Source organism: Neurospora tetraspora (genome assembly GCF_033439725.1).
Source record: "Neurospora tetraspora strain CBS 560.94 chromosome Unknown B0H65scaffold_5, whole genome shotgun sequence".
Taxonomy (NCBI): Eukaryota; Fungi; Ascomycota; class Sordariomycetes; order Sordariales; family Sordariaceae; genus Neurospora; species Neurospora tetraspora.
In genome coordinates, this window is record NW_026944387.1 from 4007061 (window position 1) to 4026026 (window position 18966).

The 18966-nt window shown below is 46.7% G+C and overlaps 6 protein-coding genes across 6 annotated transcripts; 1 reads left to right on the plus strand and 5 right to left on the minus strand.

Moving 5' to 3' along the window:
* Positions 1–250: 250 nt before the first annotated feature.
* Positions 251–2465, minus strand: B0H65DRAFT_559247 (uncharacterized protein; the record flags this gene model as incomplete). Its single annotated transcript, XM_062830124.1, has 2 exons — positions 251–1338; positions 2452–2465. 2 exons carry the CDS (start codon positions 2463–2465, stop codon positions 501–503), a joined length of 852 nt encoding a protein of 283 aa, XP_062681007.1. The 3' UTR covers positions 251–500.
* A 178-nt stretch (positions 2466–2643) lies between these two features.
* B0H65DRAFT_428785 (uncharacterized protein) lies at positions 2644–3711 on the minus strand (the record flags this gene model as incomplete). The annotated part of the gene is made up of 1 exon (XM_062824785.1): positions 2644–3711. One exon carries the CDS (start codon positions 3709–3711, stop codon positions 2644–2646), a length of 1068 nt encoding a protein of 355 aa, XP_062681008.1.
* Positions 3712–5372: 1661 nt separating this feature from the next.
* On the minus strand, positions 5373–6690 carry B0H65DRAFT_429023 (uncharacterized protein; the record flags this gene model as incomplete). The annotated part of the gene is made up of 3 exons (XM_062824796.1): positions 5373–5640; positions 5757–5883; positions 5955–6690. 3 exons carry the CDS (start codon positions 6688–6690, stop codon positions 5373–5375), a joined length of 1131 nt encoding a protein of 376 aa, XP_062681009.1.
* A 2724-nt stretch (positions 6691–9414) lies between these two features.
* Positions 9415–11276, plus strand: B0H65DRAFT_550388 (uncharacterized protein; the record flags this gene model as incomplete). The annotated part of the gene is made up of 4 exons (XM_062829731.1): positions 9415–9487; positions 9571–9859; positions 10779–10974; positions 11118–11276. 4 exons carry the CDS (start codon positions 9415–9417, stop codon positions 11274–11276), a joined length of 717 nt encoding a protein of 238 aa, XP_062681010.1.
* Positions 11277–11523: 247 nt separating this feature from the next.
* B0H65DRAFT_429446 (uncharacterized protein) lies at positions 11524–11769 on the minus strand (the record flags this gene model as incomplete). Its single annotated transcript, XM_062824825.1, has 1 exon — positions 11524–11769. One exon carries the CDS (start codon positions 11767–11769, stop codon positions 11524–11526), a length of 246 nt encoding a protein of 81 aa, XP_062681011.1.
* A 608-nt stretch (positions 11770–12377) lies between these two features.
* Positions 12378–13648, minus strand: B0H65DRAFT_527814 (uncharacterized protein; the record flags this gene model as incomplete). The annotated part of the gene is made up of 3 exons (XM_062828880.1): positions 12378–12737; positions 12816–13408; positions 13546–13648. The coding sequence occupies 3 exons, from the start codon at positions 13646–13648 to the stop codon at positions 12378–12380; spliced, it is 1056 nt and encodes a 351-aa protein (XP_062681012.1).
* Positions 13649–18966: the final 5318 nt, after the last annotated feature.

An 18966-nucleotide genomic window follows, 5' to 3' on the forward strand; every position in this document is an offset into this window, starting at 1 on the left:
ATCAAGGGAGGACGTCTCAAGGGGCCACGGATGTACCTCTGTTAGTGAGGTCCATGCTTAAGTATGGTAAAAATGATCGCTCTACTACCCCTTCTAACAGATTGTTGGAGTAGGTACTTGCCTGTTTGGATGTTGTTGCTGTTCTTTCCTCGTCCAGCCATTGCGCGATCTTTCATGAGTTGTTCTTGCGAGACACTCTTCTCAGTCATTTCACGACTTGCCCAAGTGGCCGCGAGCTCTCATAGATGAAGTTTTTCTCTCCGGTAAAGTCTTTCTTGTTCTCGTCTCTCGTCACCAGCCTACTACTTGACTTCTCCAGATCCACCACTCAACACTCCATCAACCTGTTGCGCCTCCCTGAATCCGCACCCATCACCATACGGCTACAAACCCCATCAACGTAGTTCAATTTCTCCAAGCGCAGTTCAACCAACATTCTAATCCCATGAACATCCTTCCGCAATCCATCCACGTACGTCAGGGTACTTGTCCCCTTCAGTTTAGATATTTGCTGCATGCAAATACCCGCCACAGATAACCAAGAGATCATTACAAGCCTTCCTCAGGCCGCAAATCTCCGGCGCCATCTCCTTTGACACCTGTGCAAAAGCTTCGATTGGTGTGCCATCTATCCTTACGCCAAGCTCATGGATCTCTTCATCCAAGTGGTATACACACAGCTGAATCAGGACGGTGAACACCCTCATCGGGTTTTCGTCTAGTTCCTCGGCATGCTTGTCCAGCGCCACCATTAAATAGTCAGACTCTATCGCGTGCGTCTTCTCCTCTCTGGTGTCCACACCAGCTTTATCGAAAGAAATAGGAAGAAATCCTCGATGAGAAACAACACCAACCATCCTCTTCGTCCCCTCCGCCCCCATCTCCAGTCTCGTGGTAAACCTTCCAAAGAAGATAACATAACACCCTGGCATCGAAGTCCAGCGAAACGCAAGCTCAACGCTCGCATCGCTCACCGTCTCAGAAAAGAAATAATCCGTCAGTGATCCGCTCTTGCCGATAACTCTCCTTACCTGCTCTCTCCTGAGCCCCAATGACTTGAAAGCAGCGCGGATGACATCGTAGGGGGCAGCAAATCCGGGTTCTTCCGGGCCACTGGACTCGAGGAGGATGAGGGATTTGGAGGGTTGGGTGACGATGCTCATCATGCTCTCGATCCAGAGGGAGGGCGTGAGGTAAGAGGGGTTGGGAGTTCTGGTTTCGATTCGGTAGCGCGAGGGGATGGTGTCGGGTTCGATGGGGCCGCCGTGGTGGATGTGCAGGTCGGGGTCGACGGTGGTGGGGGTGAAGGTCAGGCCACGGGGGACCCAGTCGAAGGTGCTGGTGAAGAGCATCGTGGGTGTTGAAGGTGAGTTTCTGCTTGATTTTGCTGGGTGTTGTGTCTGCTTCGGTTACTCTTCTCTTTGATCAGTCGTACGGATGGTCGGTAGTGTTGGGTGGGTGGCTTTGGCTGGAACAAGTCGCAGAGTCTTAGAGAGAATGCGAGGATCTTTATACAGCAGAACTATGGTCTTTGTCTCCGCAGTTTGTTGTTGCTAAGTGTGTTTTGACGATGTGTCTGCTTTTGAGTTTCTTCCAGATGAATCCTTTGCCTTTCCCTCCCAAACACAAAACTGATGCGTCACAAACCGCGCTTGCTTCCTCTTGACATTGCAGACAGTGCTAGTAGAGCCCACAGCAAGCAAGCTAGTCAAACTCAATCCGCTCCGGGTACGAGATCATGACACTAGAGTTCTTGCCCTTGGTTGTCATGCTCATAGTTGTCATGAGGAATCAAGCCTCTTGTGGTGTCAATGTTTGACCGCGAGGAAGAAAAGGGTTCAAACATGGCTCCCACTTCGAGCCCCGATTGGACGAGATGCTTCAGACATTTCAATGGATGCATTTACTTCTTCGCGAAGCCCTACCCACACACACCCTTTTCTTACACGCACACACCTTTTTCAACATCATAAGTTCTCCATCATAAATCACATCTTCTCCCCTACAAACTTTCAGGTCCCGATCATTAAGAAGAAAGCCTCTATTTAAGGTCTCAATGTATCTAAAAGTCCTCAAAACATAGTGCTTGGAGGGTAGCTGCACAAACTGGCACTATGAATGCAACTGAGAAGGTTAGCGTACGAGTCTTTAAGAGAGTAATAGGAACACAAAAAGCTTTAAGAATTGTTAGGATTCTTGTACTCGACTGCTCTAAGTTTCGTAGCGTTAGAGGGCCACTATAAAATGTTATAATAATTACGGCTGGAAAAGGTGTGTGCGTGTAGGCAAGGGGTGTGTGTGGGTAGGATTTCCCTTTTATCACTGGTACAGTCACAAATGGCGTAGTGGAAAGTGTTCTGAAGCCTGTTGTATGTTGCATCTTTTCATCGTGCTCAGTGTCCTCTACATCAGCGAGTGACGAGTGTCTATCCCGCTCTGTCTACGCTACACCAGTTGAAGCCCATGTACCCTTCCCTCGACACCAGCTAGTTCTAACAGATTCTACAGTCCTTCATCTTTAGCTTCCCTTAGGTAACCTCCTTGTTGCATGAACGCCAATATGAGAAACCTCGGCATTCCAGTTTCTTTCTCGCCATGCGTGCCATGCGTATGTAATGTTGCTGCTTTCTGACATCTTCCCACCTAGCGGTTTTGATCCGAGAACAGAAGTTGCTTGATGGCAGCCATGCTCTTCGTGGATTGAATGTGTATGTTCTCGAGGTAATGGATCCTGTTGAGGTGAAACTTCAGCCGGGAATGTGTTCTTTCGATGCCGTCCCGCAAAAGCTTCAAATCGAACAGGCGGCTATCGCCGCTGGGTTTGGACAAGATTGCAGTCTTAGAAGCGGCCACGAACCCAGAGCAAATCTCCATGAGATTACGGCAGGAGTTCCTCAGAGTAAAGAGTGAAGTGGTAAGATCCCTGTATCGTGCGTACAGTTCAAAAGGACGAACATCACCTGAAGCAGGAGATTTTGCCTGCACAGAGGATAGAAGGCCTTGTATCTCTTCAACCTTCTCAGCCCGCTTCTGTATGGCGCTCTCAAGATGCTTCTCACACTGGTCCAGCATCATGACAACCATCTTCGAAGGTGAGTATTCCGTCCGGCCAAAGACGTCTTCGCCGCCCTTCATCACATCCGCATTCCATGTGGGTGTAAGAACACCCCGATGGGACAAGACGCTGCGGAACTGGTAGACGGTGCGGACGTCGTTAGTGAATTCATGGGTACGCATACAGCGGACGGAAGAAGTTGAGCCAAGGAATATAAGATAAGATCCTGGAGTTGAGGACCATCTGAACGCGATATGCAAGTTCTGGTCCTCTTCAAAGAATGAAAACGGCGGGAAGGACCCGGGCTTCTGGATCGCGTCAAAGAGCCTCCTCGGGATTTTCCACGTGTCTACAATTTTCTCCAAGATCCCCTTTGGAGCGCCAAGTGATTCGATGTAAAGAGTCGTGGGGGGTCCATATCCCCAAAGATTCTTGTCTTGCAGGTTATCAACAAATGGAATTCGGAGATAGGCTTTCAATTGTTTGTTGTCTTCCTGTACAGGTATTCTACCAAAACAATCCTCAAGAGGAGCATTGAAAATAGAGGCATCTGCCCCATCCTTCGGTAGCGGCTGTAACCATAGACGCAAATTATGTTGATGATCCGAGAATTGAAGCCCATTCGGCAACCAGTCTGTTCCAGCGCTGAACGTCATGTTGCAAGAACGATAGCAGTCAGCCTCTTGAAGTTCAACTGCGATATTCTGGGAAATTAGGTCTGGTATCTGGGCACTATAACCCTTGACTCAAAGCAGATACTAGGCTTTCGGGCTCTTTATACCGGCGTTCACCTGAAGAACACAGCCAACAACAAACCAACATTGATTGTAACTCGGTGGAATTTGACTTTGCTGTTTCCTATGGGACAGGACTTCCCGCACCGGTGGTGTCAGGCGAGGAATAAAAGCACAACAATCTAGACCATCACCCTGAGATGCTTTCCAAACTGATTGAGCATGAAGACTTTCATGCCAGCCCAGGGTAGAAGATGTGGAAGGAAAGAATGAGAAGGACAAAAGAGCAAAGAACACGTAAGCGACAAATTGTTGCTCTGCCCAAACTCCAACCACAAGTGCGGCTCTAAGAGAACCAGACCTCCATCCCTCACCTTCTCACGCCTGGATCTTCGAGTTTGGCAACACCAGAGTCCGCAATCAGCCAGTCTTCACAGGCTAGAACAGAAAACTGAGAACAAACCTGCAATGCCAAACCCAAACTCTTACGATCGTGTGTCTTCAACGACCACATAACCACAACAGTTCGAGATGCTGAATCGTGGAGCATGGCTCCTGATAGCTGCTTCCATGAAAGTGTGACCGGTGCAACAGTACCAGAAAAGACATAAAGAGAGCAGTTCAACAGCACTTGCTCCTTCTTGCTCACTCATCAACACAACAAAACAGAAACAACGAAGCAAATTAACACTTGTCAATCACAGTTCCCTCAAACACAACGCATCAACACTTGTCAATTACGGTTCCCTTAACCACAACCAAACTTCAAACATTTCTGGGTTTGTCTCCCATCTCCCACTGCCCTACTTCTTCTCGGCTCCTGTTGTCCCCTTCCGTTATCATTGACCGTCACTTGACCTTCAACAACATCTCTGCCCCCCTCATATCTCCACAATAACCCGCTTCCAACTCTTCTTTGTGGAACAACCACTTAACACATCTTCTAGCAATAACACCTACGGAACTACCAGCGGTACTACCAGCGGTACCACTGGCTCTTCGTCCTCCACCTCAGGAACATCCGGCTCCTCGTCGTCCACGTCCACCTACACTCAGTTCCCCTCATTTGAGAGCAACAAAGAGAGGGAGATCAAGGAGGCAACCTCCACGTCGCTCTTACCCTCTTCTAGCACCACTTCCAACACCACTTCCAACACCACTTCCAAGTAAGTGCCGCGATAAGACGGCTCGGAGTAAGTTTGCGACGATGCTGTGCGGAAGGAAATGAATTTTCGGGTTGTGATTGTGCCGTGTGCGTTGCTTTCGGAGTTGAAGTGAGTATAGAAGGACTTGTCTGCCCTGCGTGGACGAGAGAGGTCATCGGGTGGTTCACCTGGCGACAGAGGCTTTGAGGATCGTGGCTATTTGGCTCGAAGTAGCCGTGTGGTGTGATTGGTTGGGCGATGTACTTCAACACGCTCGCCAGATCCTTGGGTTGGTGTGGAGAGCTCGCGGTGTCATGATATATCCTAACATCAGCTGGGATTCGAGAAAATGAGCGATGCATTCCGAAGTTGAACAGACTGATGTCCGTAGCTCCTGTGCAGTGTCATTTGTATCCCGCTGTTCTTGCACTCCCACAATCAGTTCACTGTATTCTTGAAATCTTCTTCTTCCGATGATGTTCGCCTGTTCAACCCAACGATTCGAACCCGGCTCTGCTCCTCCTCCTGTCCAAAACCGACGACAGCCTTTGACTTGAACACCTGGTAAGAGTCTGGGGTGGCTCCGCTGACATTGTGCTTGCACTGCTCGCCGCTGGCACCGACAGAACATTCAGCTCGATGTCGCTCCCAGTCAAAGAGAGGTGCAAAGGTGAGGGCGCTTCCGTCTTCCGCAGCGACGACCTGGCTTGTTCAGAGTTGTTTGCAGCATTATCACGGGATTGCTGCTCGACCGGGCGGTTCAACGCTTGGTGACTTCGTTGAAAAGGAATGTTAAAATTCGACGTGAGATGCGGGGTCGACCGACCTGTTCCTCTTCCGCGCCGTGGGCCAACGCAGCCAAACATTGGCGCCAGGATAGGAAGGTTGCCACAGGTGATGCCTGCCGACAACTCAACGTACGTCCAGAGCCCGATGCGAATGTCACTCGCTGTTCAGTGGGTGGCATAGTCAGGTACATGCTCATGTAGGGTTAGAATATGAGGGAAAGGGGGCACTTACGCATGGTGACTGGATCCATGGGGTGGTCTTGGATCATTGCAGCCCACCGAGCAAAGCTTGTAGCAATGCAAAGAAGGCCCAAGAGGAACACACAGCAAAGACCAATCCGAGTCCTTCTGTCCACGCCGAGTTTTGCCAGGACTGGTATTGGCATGGCGTATATGACGATGTCGCATACTGTCGATATAATTCCAGTTGTGAGTGGAACAACGAATTTGCTCTCGCCAAAACATTTCCCGTCAGGTCGCGGACAGACAGCAATCTCCTGTAAAAGTGCGATCAACAAGCCGGTGAAAGAGTTGACGGCAGTTACAATGAAGACCGCGCATGCCACCTTCCGAAACATACTTCCACGGAAGATGCTGGTATTGAAGTCGAGAATTGACGCCTTGACGCAAAAGACGCACAAGTTCTGGAACATCAACATGGCTGCATTGGATCTTGGGAGCCAGAGTTTGTCGTGATCCGTCTTCGGCAACGCCTGATCGCCCAGTCCGACGGTCAAACCGTGTGCTAGGGCGGCGATAACACCGAAGCTCCACAGCAGACCGAAGAACATGAGCCAGTCATCGCGTCGCCAGTGCTTTGCGGTCCTGGTGCTGCGCCTGGCATATATCCGGAGGGCAAGGGAAAGGGACGAGAGAACCGTGCCGACAATGATTGCCCCATACAAAGCATCCTGCTTGTAGTTGTGCGGGCTTCTCGGACGCAAATTTCGGTTGGTTTCGACGTCCATTGTTCGTGCTGGTTGTGCTACCAGATTGATAGCCGAAAAAAAAATGTAATAGTGGTTGCGCCTGGTTGCGCGCTAGGAAGAATGGGAGTGAATCGGAGGGTAGACGTGCAGAAATTGTGTCGAGATCATCTGGCGATGTGTCACGGAGTTGACGATTTCCGGGTTTTGTCCACAACAAGTTACCTGTTTTGAAAGGTGGAAGAAATTTTTAGGACCTGAAATGTGGGAAAAGAATTTGCGTTGGGCGGGTGATGTGGAGGAAGGAGGGCCCGAGCAAGTTCTCATCCGACGTAACTGCCTCCCTTCACTCCGACAGCTTTCCCCACCGGGCATGATTGGGATAGCGGTGAATGGACTTATTCAGACGCTGGCTGTCCATCTGAAAAGGCTTCGAGTGGGTCTTCCATCCGAGGTTTCGAAGAACGGAAGCATTGGACTGGCTCTTTGAGTGCGCCTGTTCCTTTTGCATTCTTTCCCAGTCATACCCGGTCTTATCTTCCCGGTTTGTCCGTCAGTTCGATGCAACGTTGCCTCTTTGAAACTCCCAAAGATCCCAAAAACATCCTGGGATGCATCGGCACTCACCAAAAAAGACATATTCCTTTCCTGTTCCAGCATAGTGAAGGGTATATAACAGCTGTGCTGTCAAACAGAACGCATCATCGCAACCTGGAAAGTTGAAACCGACACCCACAAACTTCTTTTCGCATGACATGATGAAAGATGGTGTACTCGACATGCCCAACACAATCCTTGAGTCGGGATAATTCCGAAGGTGTTCTGGGCCAGTAGGATGTGATCCGGCCCAAGGTAAAGGCGCACATGCTGTATACAGGTACCCGTTTTGAACTTTCTTCTCGTGCTATCCCTTCGTCTTTGACGCGGGGTTTGCCTTTCCGTCGTTATCTACCTCTAGGTAGGCCTTGGCCGCTGGATCCCGGCACCCCACTGCATCCCAGCCAAGCCGGTTATCAAGGACCGGTGCCTCAAGCTTACGTCCCAGCAGCCGGTCCCTGGCCGGAGGGCCCTGCCCGCACGCCCGCCGTCATCCCCCATCCCGAACAGGAGATGGCCGACTAGGGATGGGAGCTGTATGACGCGGCGAAGGGGTTGCTGTGAGGCCAGGCACCATCAAGCACGAAAACGAGCAGCAGTACGATGAGCCGAACGACTTCCTCGGGGGTTATCAAGACTGGTCTTACGCTCAGCAGCTGGTTCCTGCCCTTCGTGCGCCCGCCCCGAACCGAGTAATATCCTGCCAAGAGGGATGAAAGCCGAAGCCTCTGTTCTCCAGCCCGCGCAAGTTCTCGTGGGAGGATGGGTACAGCAACAGCGAGCACGATTATGAGTCAATGCAACGCACTACACCCGAGCCACGGGTGATAGGGCAACATCAGGCCACCACCGTGTCCGTCCATCTTTTTCGACAGGTTTTATTCCGGGGCTAAAAGGTGGATGGAGAGAGACTCCGAAGTTAGACTGTTAGTCCTGGAAACTAGGTATATGCTTACTCAGAGTCAGAGCCTCGGTCAGGTATGTTAGTGATGGCATGAATGGTCGAGGAGTTCGTTCCAGGTTGGTGGGGTGTGCAATGTCTTGTACATGGCAATGATCAAAATTCCAGTGACAAAACCGCCGGTTTCCAATGTGGTTATGATTGCGGATCCCGGGCTTTCAGGGGTTGTTAAGACTAAGGGTTTTGTATGGAATGGTGTGTGCTTGTAGAACTTCGGTGTGTCTGAACGTGGAATTCGTGGGTAGGGTTTCTCTTTGGCAACGCGTGTATAATGAAAACATGTATATGTTATCTTTCGAGAAGAGAATTCAACTCCTCCAGGTCACTCCTCAGACTACAAAAGCTGTTGCTTGAAGTTGAGCGCCATGGCATCGAACGTCTCGCGCAGTTCCCGGCCCGGGCGGCCGGGCCGGACGCGGTTCTCTGCCTTTTGGCCACAGCTTTGTCTTCCTGGTCGGTCAAATCCACCGTGGCTGACGGCACGACGACACGGGGGCCGGCTGGTTTGATGCTTTGGATTACGGCCTGCTGAGTGCGTTGCAAGTCACCGAAATAGGAGTAGAGGACATGAGTAGTATTCAAGTACTGAGCAATGACCCCATATGCCCTCAAAGTGAGCTGGTCGTATGTGATGGGACGCAGCATATCCGACTTGCTCGCATTATAAAATTTAACGGCTTCGATAACGATGATATCTCACGATTTCTCTCATCCTATTACCGATCAGTGGCTGGATATTGCTGTCCCAAATGCAGACGATGGCCGCCCTCACGCCGGGGTAGCATCTCATCGTGGCGGGCAGGAGCATCGCGATCATGCCGGTTTGGCGAAGGGTATTCTCCAGGGGCATGTTCAAACGCGTTTCGGTAACTGAATGCTAAGTCTACCGCGACTAGCAGTCGCTGGGCTAACCTGACTCGAAGGCCAAGGGTGTAGACGCTGCCGCCCGTAACGACATGATCTCTATGAATGAGATCATCGAGCACGTCCCTCGCATAATGCGTCGCGGCCGCTTCGACGCCGATGCTCTCACCCGCCTCATAGGCCCCAACACTTTCGCCGGCCCTACCCCCGCCAGAGGACGATGACGTCGAGGTATGGGCGGAGGTGCCATGGGAGGTGCCATAGGCTGGAATCGTTGTGGTGGTCATTCGGAGGGGTCATCTTCATCACGATCTGGGACATTGGGTTGAAATGCCGCCCCAAACATGGACCCGGTCAAGGAAAACGTCGACAAATCGATGACGCAAATCCACAAGACCTGGTGGAAGCATGTAAATGGTTTGGCCGAAAAGTTCGCCAACCACCCAGACCCAGAAGCATGGTTCAAGCACTTTAACCAGTCTCTTGAGGACATGGAACAGGGACCGCCTCCCCGGGCCCCAACACCGCCGCTGGCCCTGCCCCTATTGCTACTCCTATACAGCCCGTTGCTCCCGTCGTCCCCGTTCTCCCTACCGGAAACTTCGTCACCAAGGCCTCGTTCGACAAGGTGAAGGAGGAGGTGACATCTCTCGGGCTCTCGGTAACCGGTCTGCGGACCATAGTGGCCGATTTTCAGCACTGGAGGGACACCTTCCTCCAGGATTTCGGCAAGTCCAGCCAGAAGCGCAACTCCATCAAGGGCCTTTTCAGTAGCGGCTCGCCGCTGAAGTACAACCTCCGCCCGGGTCCCCGTGCTTCCTTCAAAGCAATATATCTAGCTAAAACACGTTTCCCGTTGTGCTTTGCTTCTTGAAACATTGACCTGAACGCTTGCACTCATCTTCGCCATCTCCGTTGATATGTTCTAGGAATGACGTCGGGGACAAAAGAGCAACCAGAGGGATATGGAGTAATGTCGCGGTTGAATGTGGTCCATTTGGAACCGAAAATACCTCTACCGGGTACCGAGTTGTCTAGGGTTCACATTGGGAGCAAGGGTCCCGGCAAAGTTCATGTTGAGCATTCCCTCGGGGTTCTGGGGACCACACCTACACGTTCAGGTAAGAGACTTTCTGACTTCTGTCCACTGTTGCTACTTTGGCGCGGTGGAAATGTTCAGTGGCGTGACCGGAATCGGAGGGAGATTTCGGCCATAACGAAGAGAGGACGGGGTGGGAAAACCATCCGATTTTATGGGGGTCACGCGCTTTGCCTGAGGCGTGATGGACTCGGCCGGGAGGGGTTCGTCGTCGCTGTCCTTTTCGACGGTAGCAGTGTTAGCTCTCTCCGTAGTAAAATGTCCGGCATCCGTAAAGACGCAGAAAGCGGCCTTTGTAAGTGATGGGGTTACCGGCCTGAGCGAACAACTTTTTGAATTGAGGATGGGGCCGTTGGGGCGAATGCGAATTATGTGGACAGATTGTCCTCCAAATCTTGATAGATTGTCCTTGAGCGAAGTCGAAGAGACTCAGCAATAGCGAGGTCGATGCTACTGCGATGCCTTCCCAAGCTCCTGTTGGTATTCTGATGCGGTGTGAGCGGCAGGGATCGGATACATCGGACACGGTTTCGTTCCGACAATTACAGGTCGACGCCATCGTAGATTGGATGCGGCAGAAGATCGATGTCGTTGCGGGATGGTCGGCAGGGAGGAGAGTATCCGGCTCCATGAAGATATAGCGGTCACCGGCCCTAAAATCGACCTTGCTGGGACGCTTGACACCGACAGTCCAGCCGTCAACAGTGAGTTTGATGTAATTACGGTGAGCTTTGTCGACATTCGTGATCCGACGGACCGTCACCAGCTTACGAACGTGGGCCGGGGGAGGAGAAGCAAACTCGCCGTAGAGCTTCCCTTCGTTCCTTCCGTCAATAGATACTTTTCGTTCCTTAGCCGAGTGCCGCACAAAAGTTTGACCGCACAAAAAAATGAGCGCACATTCTACTTTGTGTTAAACCAAATCCCAAACAACAATTTTACCTCAAGCGCACCATCCCCCAGCCCACCCTTCAACACGAAGTCATGAGTCTACAAGTTAAACTCGCTACATCTCGCAAACAAGCGCTGTGTACCATCGAGGTGGAGAAGGAGCTCGGCACCGTGACTAAGCGTTTAGAGAGTCTCGTCAGGGAGCTACTCATGTAGCTTGAAGCGTCCAAAGGTACATCCACCAAAATATACCCCTGCCGACTACAGCCTGGCGAACAACGACACTAATACACAACCCTAGGATCTCCAGATATGCCGGCTTAGAGGGTCACAGTCGGACTCTAGCTCGATCAGCCGCTACCACCAACACGCGGAAAACGGCGCCTGTTGATGGCTTCCTGGTGACCATCCCTGTGGCGCTTACCGAACCCAACATAGAGTTGGATTTGGGCATCCACGGTGGTCAGCTTTTTAAGATCCGCGAGGATCGGAAAATCTCTTCATCCTGCGGCATCATGATGGTCTCCTCGTCATCTGCATAAAAGATTAGGCAGTCCTGATAAAAACCCTTGGCCGGCTCGGGTGTGTTCTTTGAAGTGGCGACGTGGTGGTCGTGCGAGACGGAGAAGGTGAGAATTTGCCGGTGAACCTCATCTTCGCGCTTTACAATACGGAAGAGCTCGACGATGGCCCGCACCGCAAGTGTCATGCTGTGGGCGTTCTGTCGGTCTGCGATATCGAGTGCCGCAGCGTCCCAGTTCTTGACCTTGTGGTCCGTAGTCCAGACATATCTGGCAGGCCACATACCAATATCGATGAAGCTCATCGTTGTACTTATCTGACGACAAAACGCTGGTATACGTTATTGGCGCCGATGTATAGCCCTCTAAGGGGTCGCCCATCGCCACTAACTCCTTCATCATGTTGTTCATGATGGGGTGGTCCAGCGCGGCAACCGGCGCTGCGAATGAGGACGAGCTCATCTTAGTGAGAAAGTTACCGTTGCTTGTTACGGTTTTGGCACTTGCCAGTTACTAGTTTGGATTCGGACTTGGTACCTAAATAGAAGAAGCAAACAAAACGCCGAGGGGTACCCATAATGTTGTAACATCCATTTAAGCCCCTTGGCAACCCAAACAATATCCTAACAGAAGTACACATTGAGTACATACTTCGTACACAACAGCTAATGAAGCTGGCCCAACTGAGAGTTCTGAGACACTTCTCACACGCCTATCCGTGAACAAGAAAAATTGACCCCGACATACAGCCCTGTCTTCTCCACATCTTGGAAAAAGAACACGAGAAAAAAGCCTTCTAGGATGGCGGCTGGCCGTTACCAGTCTCGCCGGGCCTCTGGTAGTCCCACTGCCAAACCCACTGGTTGGCATTGCCATCCCAGTACCACTGGCCCGCTTGGTGCCCGTGGGCTCTCTGCCAGTCCTGCCAGCGGCTTAGCTGCTGCCAGTAATTGGCATTCTGCTGGTAATACTGCTGCATCTGGTTGTGCCATTCCTGTTGGTAAAGTTGTTGACCTTCCGGTTGGTCTTCTTCGACAGGCTGGTGTGACTGCGGCTCTTCCCACTCCTGCTGCTCCCTCTCTCGCCATTGCATGAGCCTTTCTTCTTTGTATCGCTTTGCGGATTTGACCTCCTCGTAAACGCCATCCGCTCCATTCTACTGAACGTATGTGTCGTCTACAAGGAGGAACGGCTGCCTATCCTGTCGGCACTTGCGCGACAGCCTGTCTGCCACGCTATGCAAGGGCATAACTGTGTGGTAGTGGCCAGGTATCCAGTGAACCACTAGGTTCACCTTCAGTCTGGATCTGGGTCCACGGAATTTCTCTTTCAACTCCTCCGAAAATTTGATGATGGCATGGCCCATGTGTTTCATGCTTTTCGGGAACTTTCCCCTCTTTGTTGCCTCAAGAACGGTTTTCGAGTCGGAAAATGTTATTACCGAAGCCTCCATGCGACCTCCAGCACTGGCTGTATCGACAGGCCGGGTTGCTACACGTTTCTCCAAAATCGTGAGCTCCTTCATTGCTTCCTTGAAAGACTGGGCAATGGCAAGCCCCTCACACGTTGGGCTGTTTGTGACAGGTATGGCGCTCCATCCTTTGGCTACCTGTCGCTCGACGCTTGCCTCACTAGGCGCAGGTGCAAAGCCCGTGTGCGCCAGCGCGTAACCTCCGTCCTTTGTGGTTTGGTCGAAGGAGCCGTCTGCGAAAATGCACAGTTGTGTTTTCTGTGCTGTCGAGACAAATTTCATAGCTTCCAGGGCCTCTCGTAGGGCCGCTTCCCTGCTTGGTGCGATTCGTACCGTTCCGCGGAAATAGTAAGGCGCTGTTCAAAACCATTGTTAGTTTGGCCTTGCCATTTCGAGTTGTCCGAACAATGTTAATGCGACTTTGACAGGTAATTGAACAGGTAGCACTGGTGAAGAGGACAGGTCGATAAACAGGTTTTGGGGCAGCACTTACAGCCCTTTTTGCTGCGCTTTAGAGCAGTGCTCCCTTGCGCGGCCTGACCCACTGCTGGCACTGCTTCGTCGCGGATTCTTGTTGTCTCGCTTCCTTCGGACATGGCGTAATCTGGCGCCGTGGTTCTCTGCGCGTTTGATTGGATCGAGCAAGAAAGACTGTGGGCTTGGTTGCACAGCGAAGCGACTGGTGGTTGTGAAGAGAGCGATGGGTTGGGAAAAAGAGCAGAGAAGGGTGGTGATGAAAGATGAGGGCTTGTCAAAAAAGTTGGCGAGACCAGACAAATCTCGGACCTTGGAACCGCGTGTCCCGGTCGGGTTGTGCGTCCGGCTGGCAAAAGCGGGGTCACAAACACGGGTGGGACTTGAACGAAGGGCAGGACTCACCGCACTGCATCCCGTCTTTTTTGCATAGAGAGGTCTTTGACTACTATGCGCTCGAATGCGGTCCAATTTGACTTGGCGAGCCACCCTTCAACAGTTCAACTTGGTTGACGCAATGAATCCCCGAATTCTCCAATCACAAGACCTTGTATTTAGGACCATACTAGTTTCGTACTCCAAACTGCCCATATTGACCATTCGAACGAGGCCTTCTGTATATAACATTACTCTTAGACGACTGTTTTGACCCTCGCCTTTACGTAAGTGCGCCTAACGCATACATGCTCTGCATCTCACGCCTGTCCTTGAATCGACAGCCAAGCCTGATGTGTCGAAAGTCGATGACTTTACCAACCAAAAGACAAAGCAAGGGAAGTTGTCTCAAAGCACGTAGTTATACGTGATGCTCAATCCGCAGAGCTTCTGCTTGCTAACAACAGGAACTTGTCATCGACAAATGCCAGTCAAGAACCAGTCCAAGGCCTGACATCATCCATCAAACACACAAAATTCTAACATAATCTTGCTAGCAGAAAGGAGTCATAGAAGGTACCTGCTTCCGAGTTTCACCAGTAAACACCGAATTCTTAAGCAAACCTTCAGTAGTTGACTCATACATATGTTCAGACTTACTCACAGTGCACCTTGGTCAAGATCATGACCGAAGAAATTGTTTCCATTGTTGATGAGGTGAAGTGTAGTTGGCAAGTGGAACCCGACAGTCCGGATCATAGGGTGTGGTGGTGGGGTTTGGTGGGGGTAGTGGGGGAGTTCTGCACCCTTGTCCCTTGACCCCTCCACCCCTCGTTGGTCCACTTTCAACATCCAACAACCTCACAAAGAGAGAAAGGAGAATGGTGGCTACTTCCTAGAGCACCCCTTGACGTTCTCTTAGCTTTTTCTTCGCGTATAGAGGTACACAGGAGGAAGGAAGAAAAAAACGTTCAAATCAAAAATACAGCATGATCCAGGAACCTTCTCAGCTTCTCTTCCAAAATCATTTTGAGTCTCCAGCCCATTTCTACTTCTCATGGCGGGACTCCTCGTCGACATTACCGTCTAGTTCTACAACCAGGGGATTCAGGTTTAGCAAGAATCATGTTGTTGGTTGCGCAACTCTCATTGGGCCTTCTAGGCTGGGAACAGATTTCTTTGCAACCCAACGTCTGCGGACAACATGCTTGTGGGAGGTGTTGACGTTGCAGCCAAAGAAACCATCGCCGCTGAAGACAGTGAGCTTCGAGGTGGAATCGAGTGAAGAGAGTGCGGAGGAAGACCCTGTGGATGGGGAGATTGTAGAGGGAAAGCCGGTGAAGGAAGAGCCCGTAAGGCCCTGATCGAGTGCCCGCTGAGCAGCGTTATGGAGATGAAAGTTAAGGGATTTTGTAACCTTCTTAATGTGCCTCCACTCTGTGGCGATGTAACCGTACCGTATAAGGTCTACATTCTCGTATCTACTATAGAGGCTTACCCTCTTTATCTTAGCATCGCTAAGTCCGACTAACCGCCTTCGTAAGGGGAAGTAGGGGAAGCCCTATATCTTAGCAGAATATATAATAATATTTACTAGGTATATTTCGTTACTATAATAATATTACTAATTATAATATCTATGACTATAGCGATATAAAACGATATTATTAATTTAGTTATTATAGCGGCTAACTGGGAGGGACCGCTATATAATATTAGTAATAAACTTTTTAATTCTAAGGAAAAAGCCAACGATAATAAACTCGAATCTTTAAGTAACTACAATAGCGAAATTATTGCTAATACGGTAACCAACTACCCTATCTATCTTATTTCTTTCACTACCTCTTTCTATAAGGAAAAGGAATTATTAAAAACCCTTATTACTAATATTATATCCTTAAATCCCATATTTACTAATATTACTTCGTTTAATACTATTATTAATCCTAATTAATCTACTATACCTATCGCTATACTTACTCCTACTCCAATTAAAGGGAGTGGGAAGGAGAAGGGGAAGTGGGTAATTTTACTACTAAGCGGCTAACTTATTATTAAGAAAAAGAAAGTTACTTATACTAAAAGAATAACTACTTAATTCATACTCTAATTCTTCTAATATAAGAATAAAAAAGTATTCGCTAATATAAAGTGTAAAACGTACGTACTAATCTGAATCTAAATAAAAAAACGCGCGGATAAAGCCTATCCCCAATTTAATTAAAAGCTGTCGACGATTTCTAATAAGTAAAATACTAAGAGGAAACGATTTTAATAATTTAAAACCTTAATAGAATATTCTAGGGTAGATTATAATTATAGAATTATAATACTTATCGTTAATAATAATATATAAAATCGATTTAACATAGTGTATAATACCCTAAGTAATAATATTGTAAAATTTCGTACCCAATTTTTAAGAAATAAAAAAGTATATAAGAATATCTTTTTTCGCGAACGGATAATAAGCTTAAATATTGCGGAACTATCAAAAACGTAAGAGAATTAAAAGAATTCAATACCTATTATTAGGGATAATTAATACTTCAAAATTTTTAATAATAATGAAGAGGGGGAGGAGGGGGATAATAAGAACGACGATAACGAATTTATTAACCTCCTTACCGCAACCGAAAAAAAAATAACCCTTATAATAAAACGATATATAATAACTGACCCTAATTTAAGTTCTATTATTACCTCCTCCTCGAATACCCTTGTTAAAATACTATTTAATAATACCTATTCGACCCTACTATCCCGTAAATAAAAAATAAAAGTAACCGACGTTATTAAGCAATTTATAATCGCCGTTGTAATATCGCTAGTAAAAATCCCTAGCGCGGGCGACCTATCTATAATTATTATAAACCTTTAGAAAATATTTAGAAACTAGTTAGAAAAGTATAATATAATAAAATATATTAAGAAATTAATAAAGGAACCGTTAATTACTAATATATAATTGAATTTTAATAAAGAGATTAAAGAAATATATATAGAGGAGTAGATTAAGTAGAACTATATACTAATAAAAAAGGCTCAAAAAATATAAAAAACGAAAAAGATTAAAAACAAAAAGTTAATAAAGGGGGTAAATACTAAATTATTATATTTAATAAAAGTAATTTATACTTTTATATATATTTTAATACAATATCTATTATATTAATGAAATTATTAATAAAAATCGTCTTTTTTCATCGAAATTAGAAAATTTTAATAAAATTTTATCGATTTAATAAGGCACATCCTTCTAATTCTCTCTACTTTACCCCATTTCTTCCTATCTCTCCCTTCTATTCTATTCTATCGACTCTATCGATTCTATATTATTTTACGACTTTGCTTCCAAGTAATCCAATTATTAAATATTAACCCCATTACTTTATAGTGTATTTTATGGGGTCATTTATTTTCTAAACTAACCGCCCTCTCTTTCGCTTTTTCTATTAATATAAAGTCCGCCGCTGTAAAAATATTTTCGTCCAACGTATACCTCAAAATAAAATTATAGAGACTAATTACTATATATAGAAACGAAACCTACTTTAATAAAATATATTTAGGTAGAATAATGTAAATAATACGCTAATACCGCTTTAAATACCTAAAGACTTATTTAATAATTATACGTATATAGGTATAATATAAATTATATAATTCTTTAGTAATTTCTAAAAGATATATCCGTATTTTTCTAATCTTCGAAATAATATTTAATAATTAGAAAAGGTATAATAATTCCCTAGCGAATATTAAACCCCGCATCTATAACGTAATATCGGTTACCAAGGATACGAAATAATTAACTAAAAATATAGACTATAAAAAATATATCATTAATCGAACCTTGTATACTGGTTAAAACGCAATAAAAGAAATAATCGAAACCAATAATAGTAAAAACGTTCTAAATAGTAATACCCTTATAATTACGTTAATAAAATTAATGATTTTTCTTAATATAAGCTGTAATATAGGTTGTATCGATAGCGCTAATATAATTATTAAAAGCGTTTAATTTAGGATCGAACTCAATAATAAGATTAAGGAAATTATCGTCTAATAATCGAATAAGCGCCTAATAAAATTTTACTAACTAGGGTAAAAGGTCGTTAATAATTAAAAATATAGAATTCTAATTAATTTTAAAAAAGTACGCGGTAATTCTGTAAACGGCTCCATAAACTATTACGTAGAATATAAATATAACCTTCTAATTAATAATATAATATTTACCGTATTCTAAATTAATATTATTATGTAATTAAACAATTAAAGTACTAAATATTTCTTTATTTATTCGAAAGAGGTCCTCGAATTAACGGTCTAAATTATATAATAGGGTACGTATAACCTTTTATACTACTAGTAATCTAGAATCGTCGCTATAAACTGAAGTAAAGTCTTTTCGAAGGATAATACGAAGTATAAAAATAATAATAAAAGTAAAAACTATATAATTAACTCTACCTGGGTCTATATCAACGTCGTTAAATTAAATAGAATACTTAATTTATATAGTATTAATAGCAATATACTATTTATAATATTAAAATCCCTAAATCAAACTACCCCGCACTATAGTAAAGCCGCATTTTATTAAATTATTTATACTTTAACAACTATACCTTTTATTCAAATACGAAAACGCACATTTTACGAGAATTCTAGCGACGGCAGAATATAAGGATCTTAATACTACGAACGTTACAGAGTCTAAGCATCTATTCCTTATTAAGAAAGTATAAATACTTATATTAATCGGTACCTTATCGACTAAAGTAAGTAGCGTTACAAAAGCTTGGCTATACCTACCTAATTTTAGATCTGGGCTAGCGAGCGAAAAAAAAGAAAATACCTATATTAAAACCTTAACTTTGGCGGTCTAAAACGCTGCTCAGAGGGCACTCGATCAGGGCCTAAAGGAAGAACATGTGGATCAAGAACCTGTGGAGGAGGAAGAGCTTTGATGTTCTAGTTTTGGATGTGCATGAGCAGGGAGATGGTTGACGCCTGTAGTCCGGTTTCGTCGCTTTCGAGACATCTGTAAACC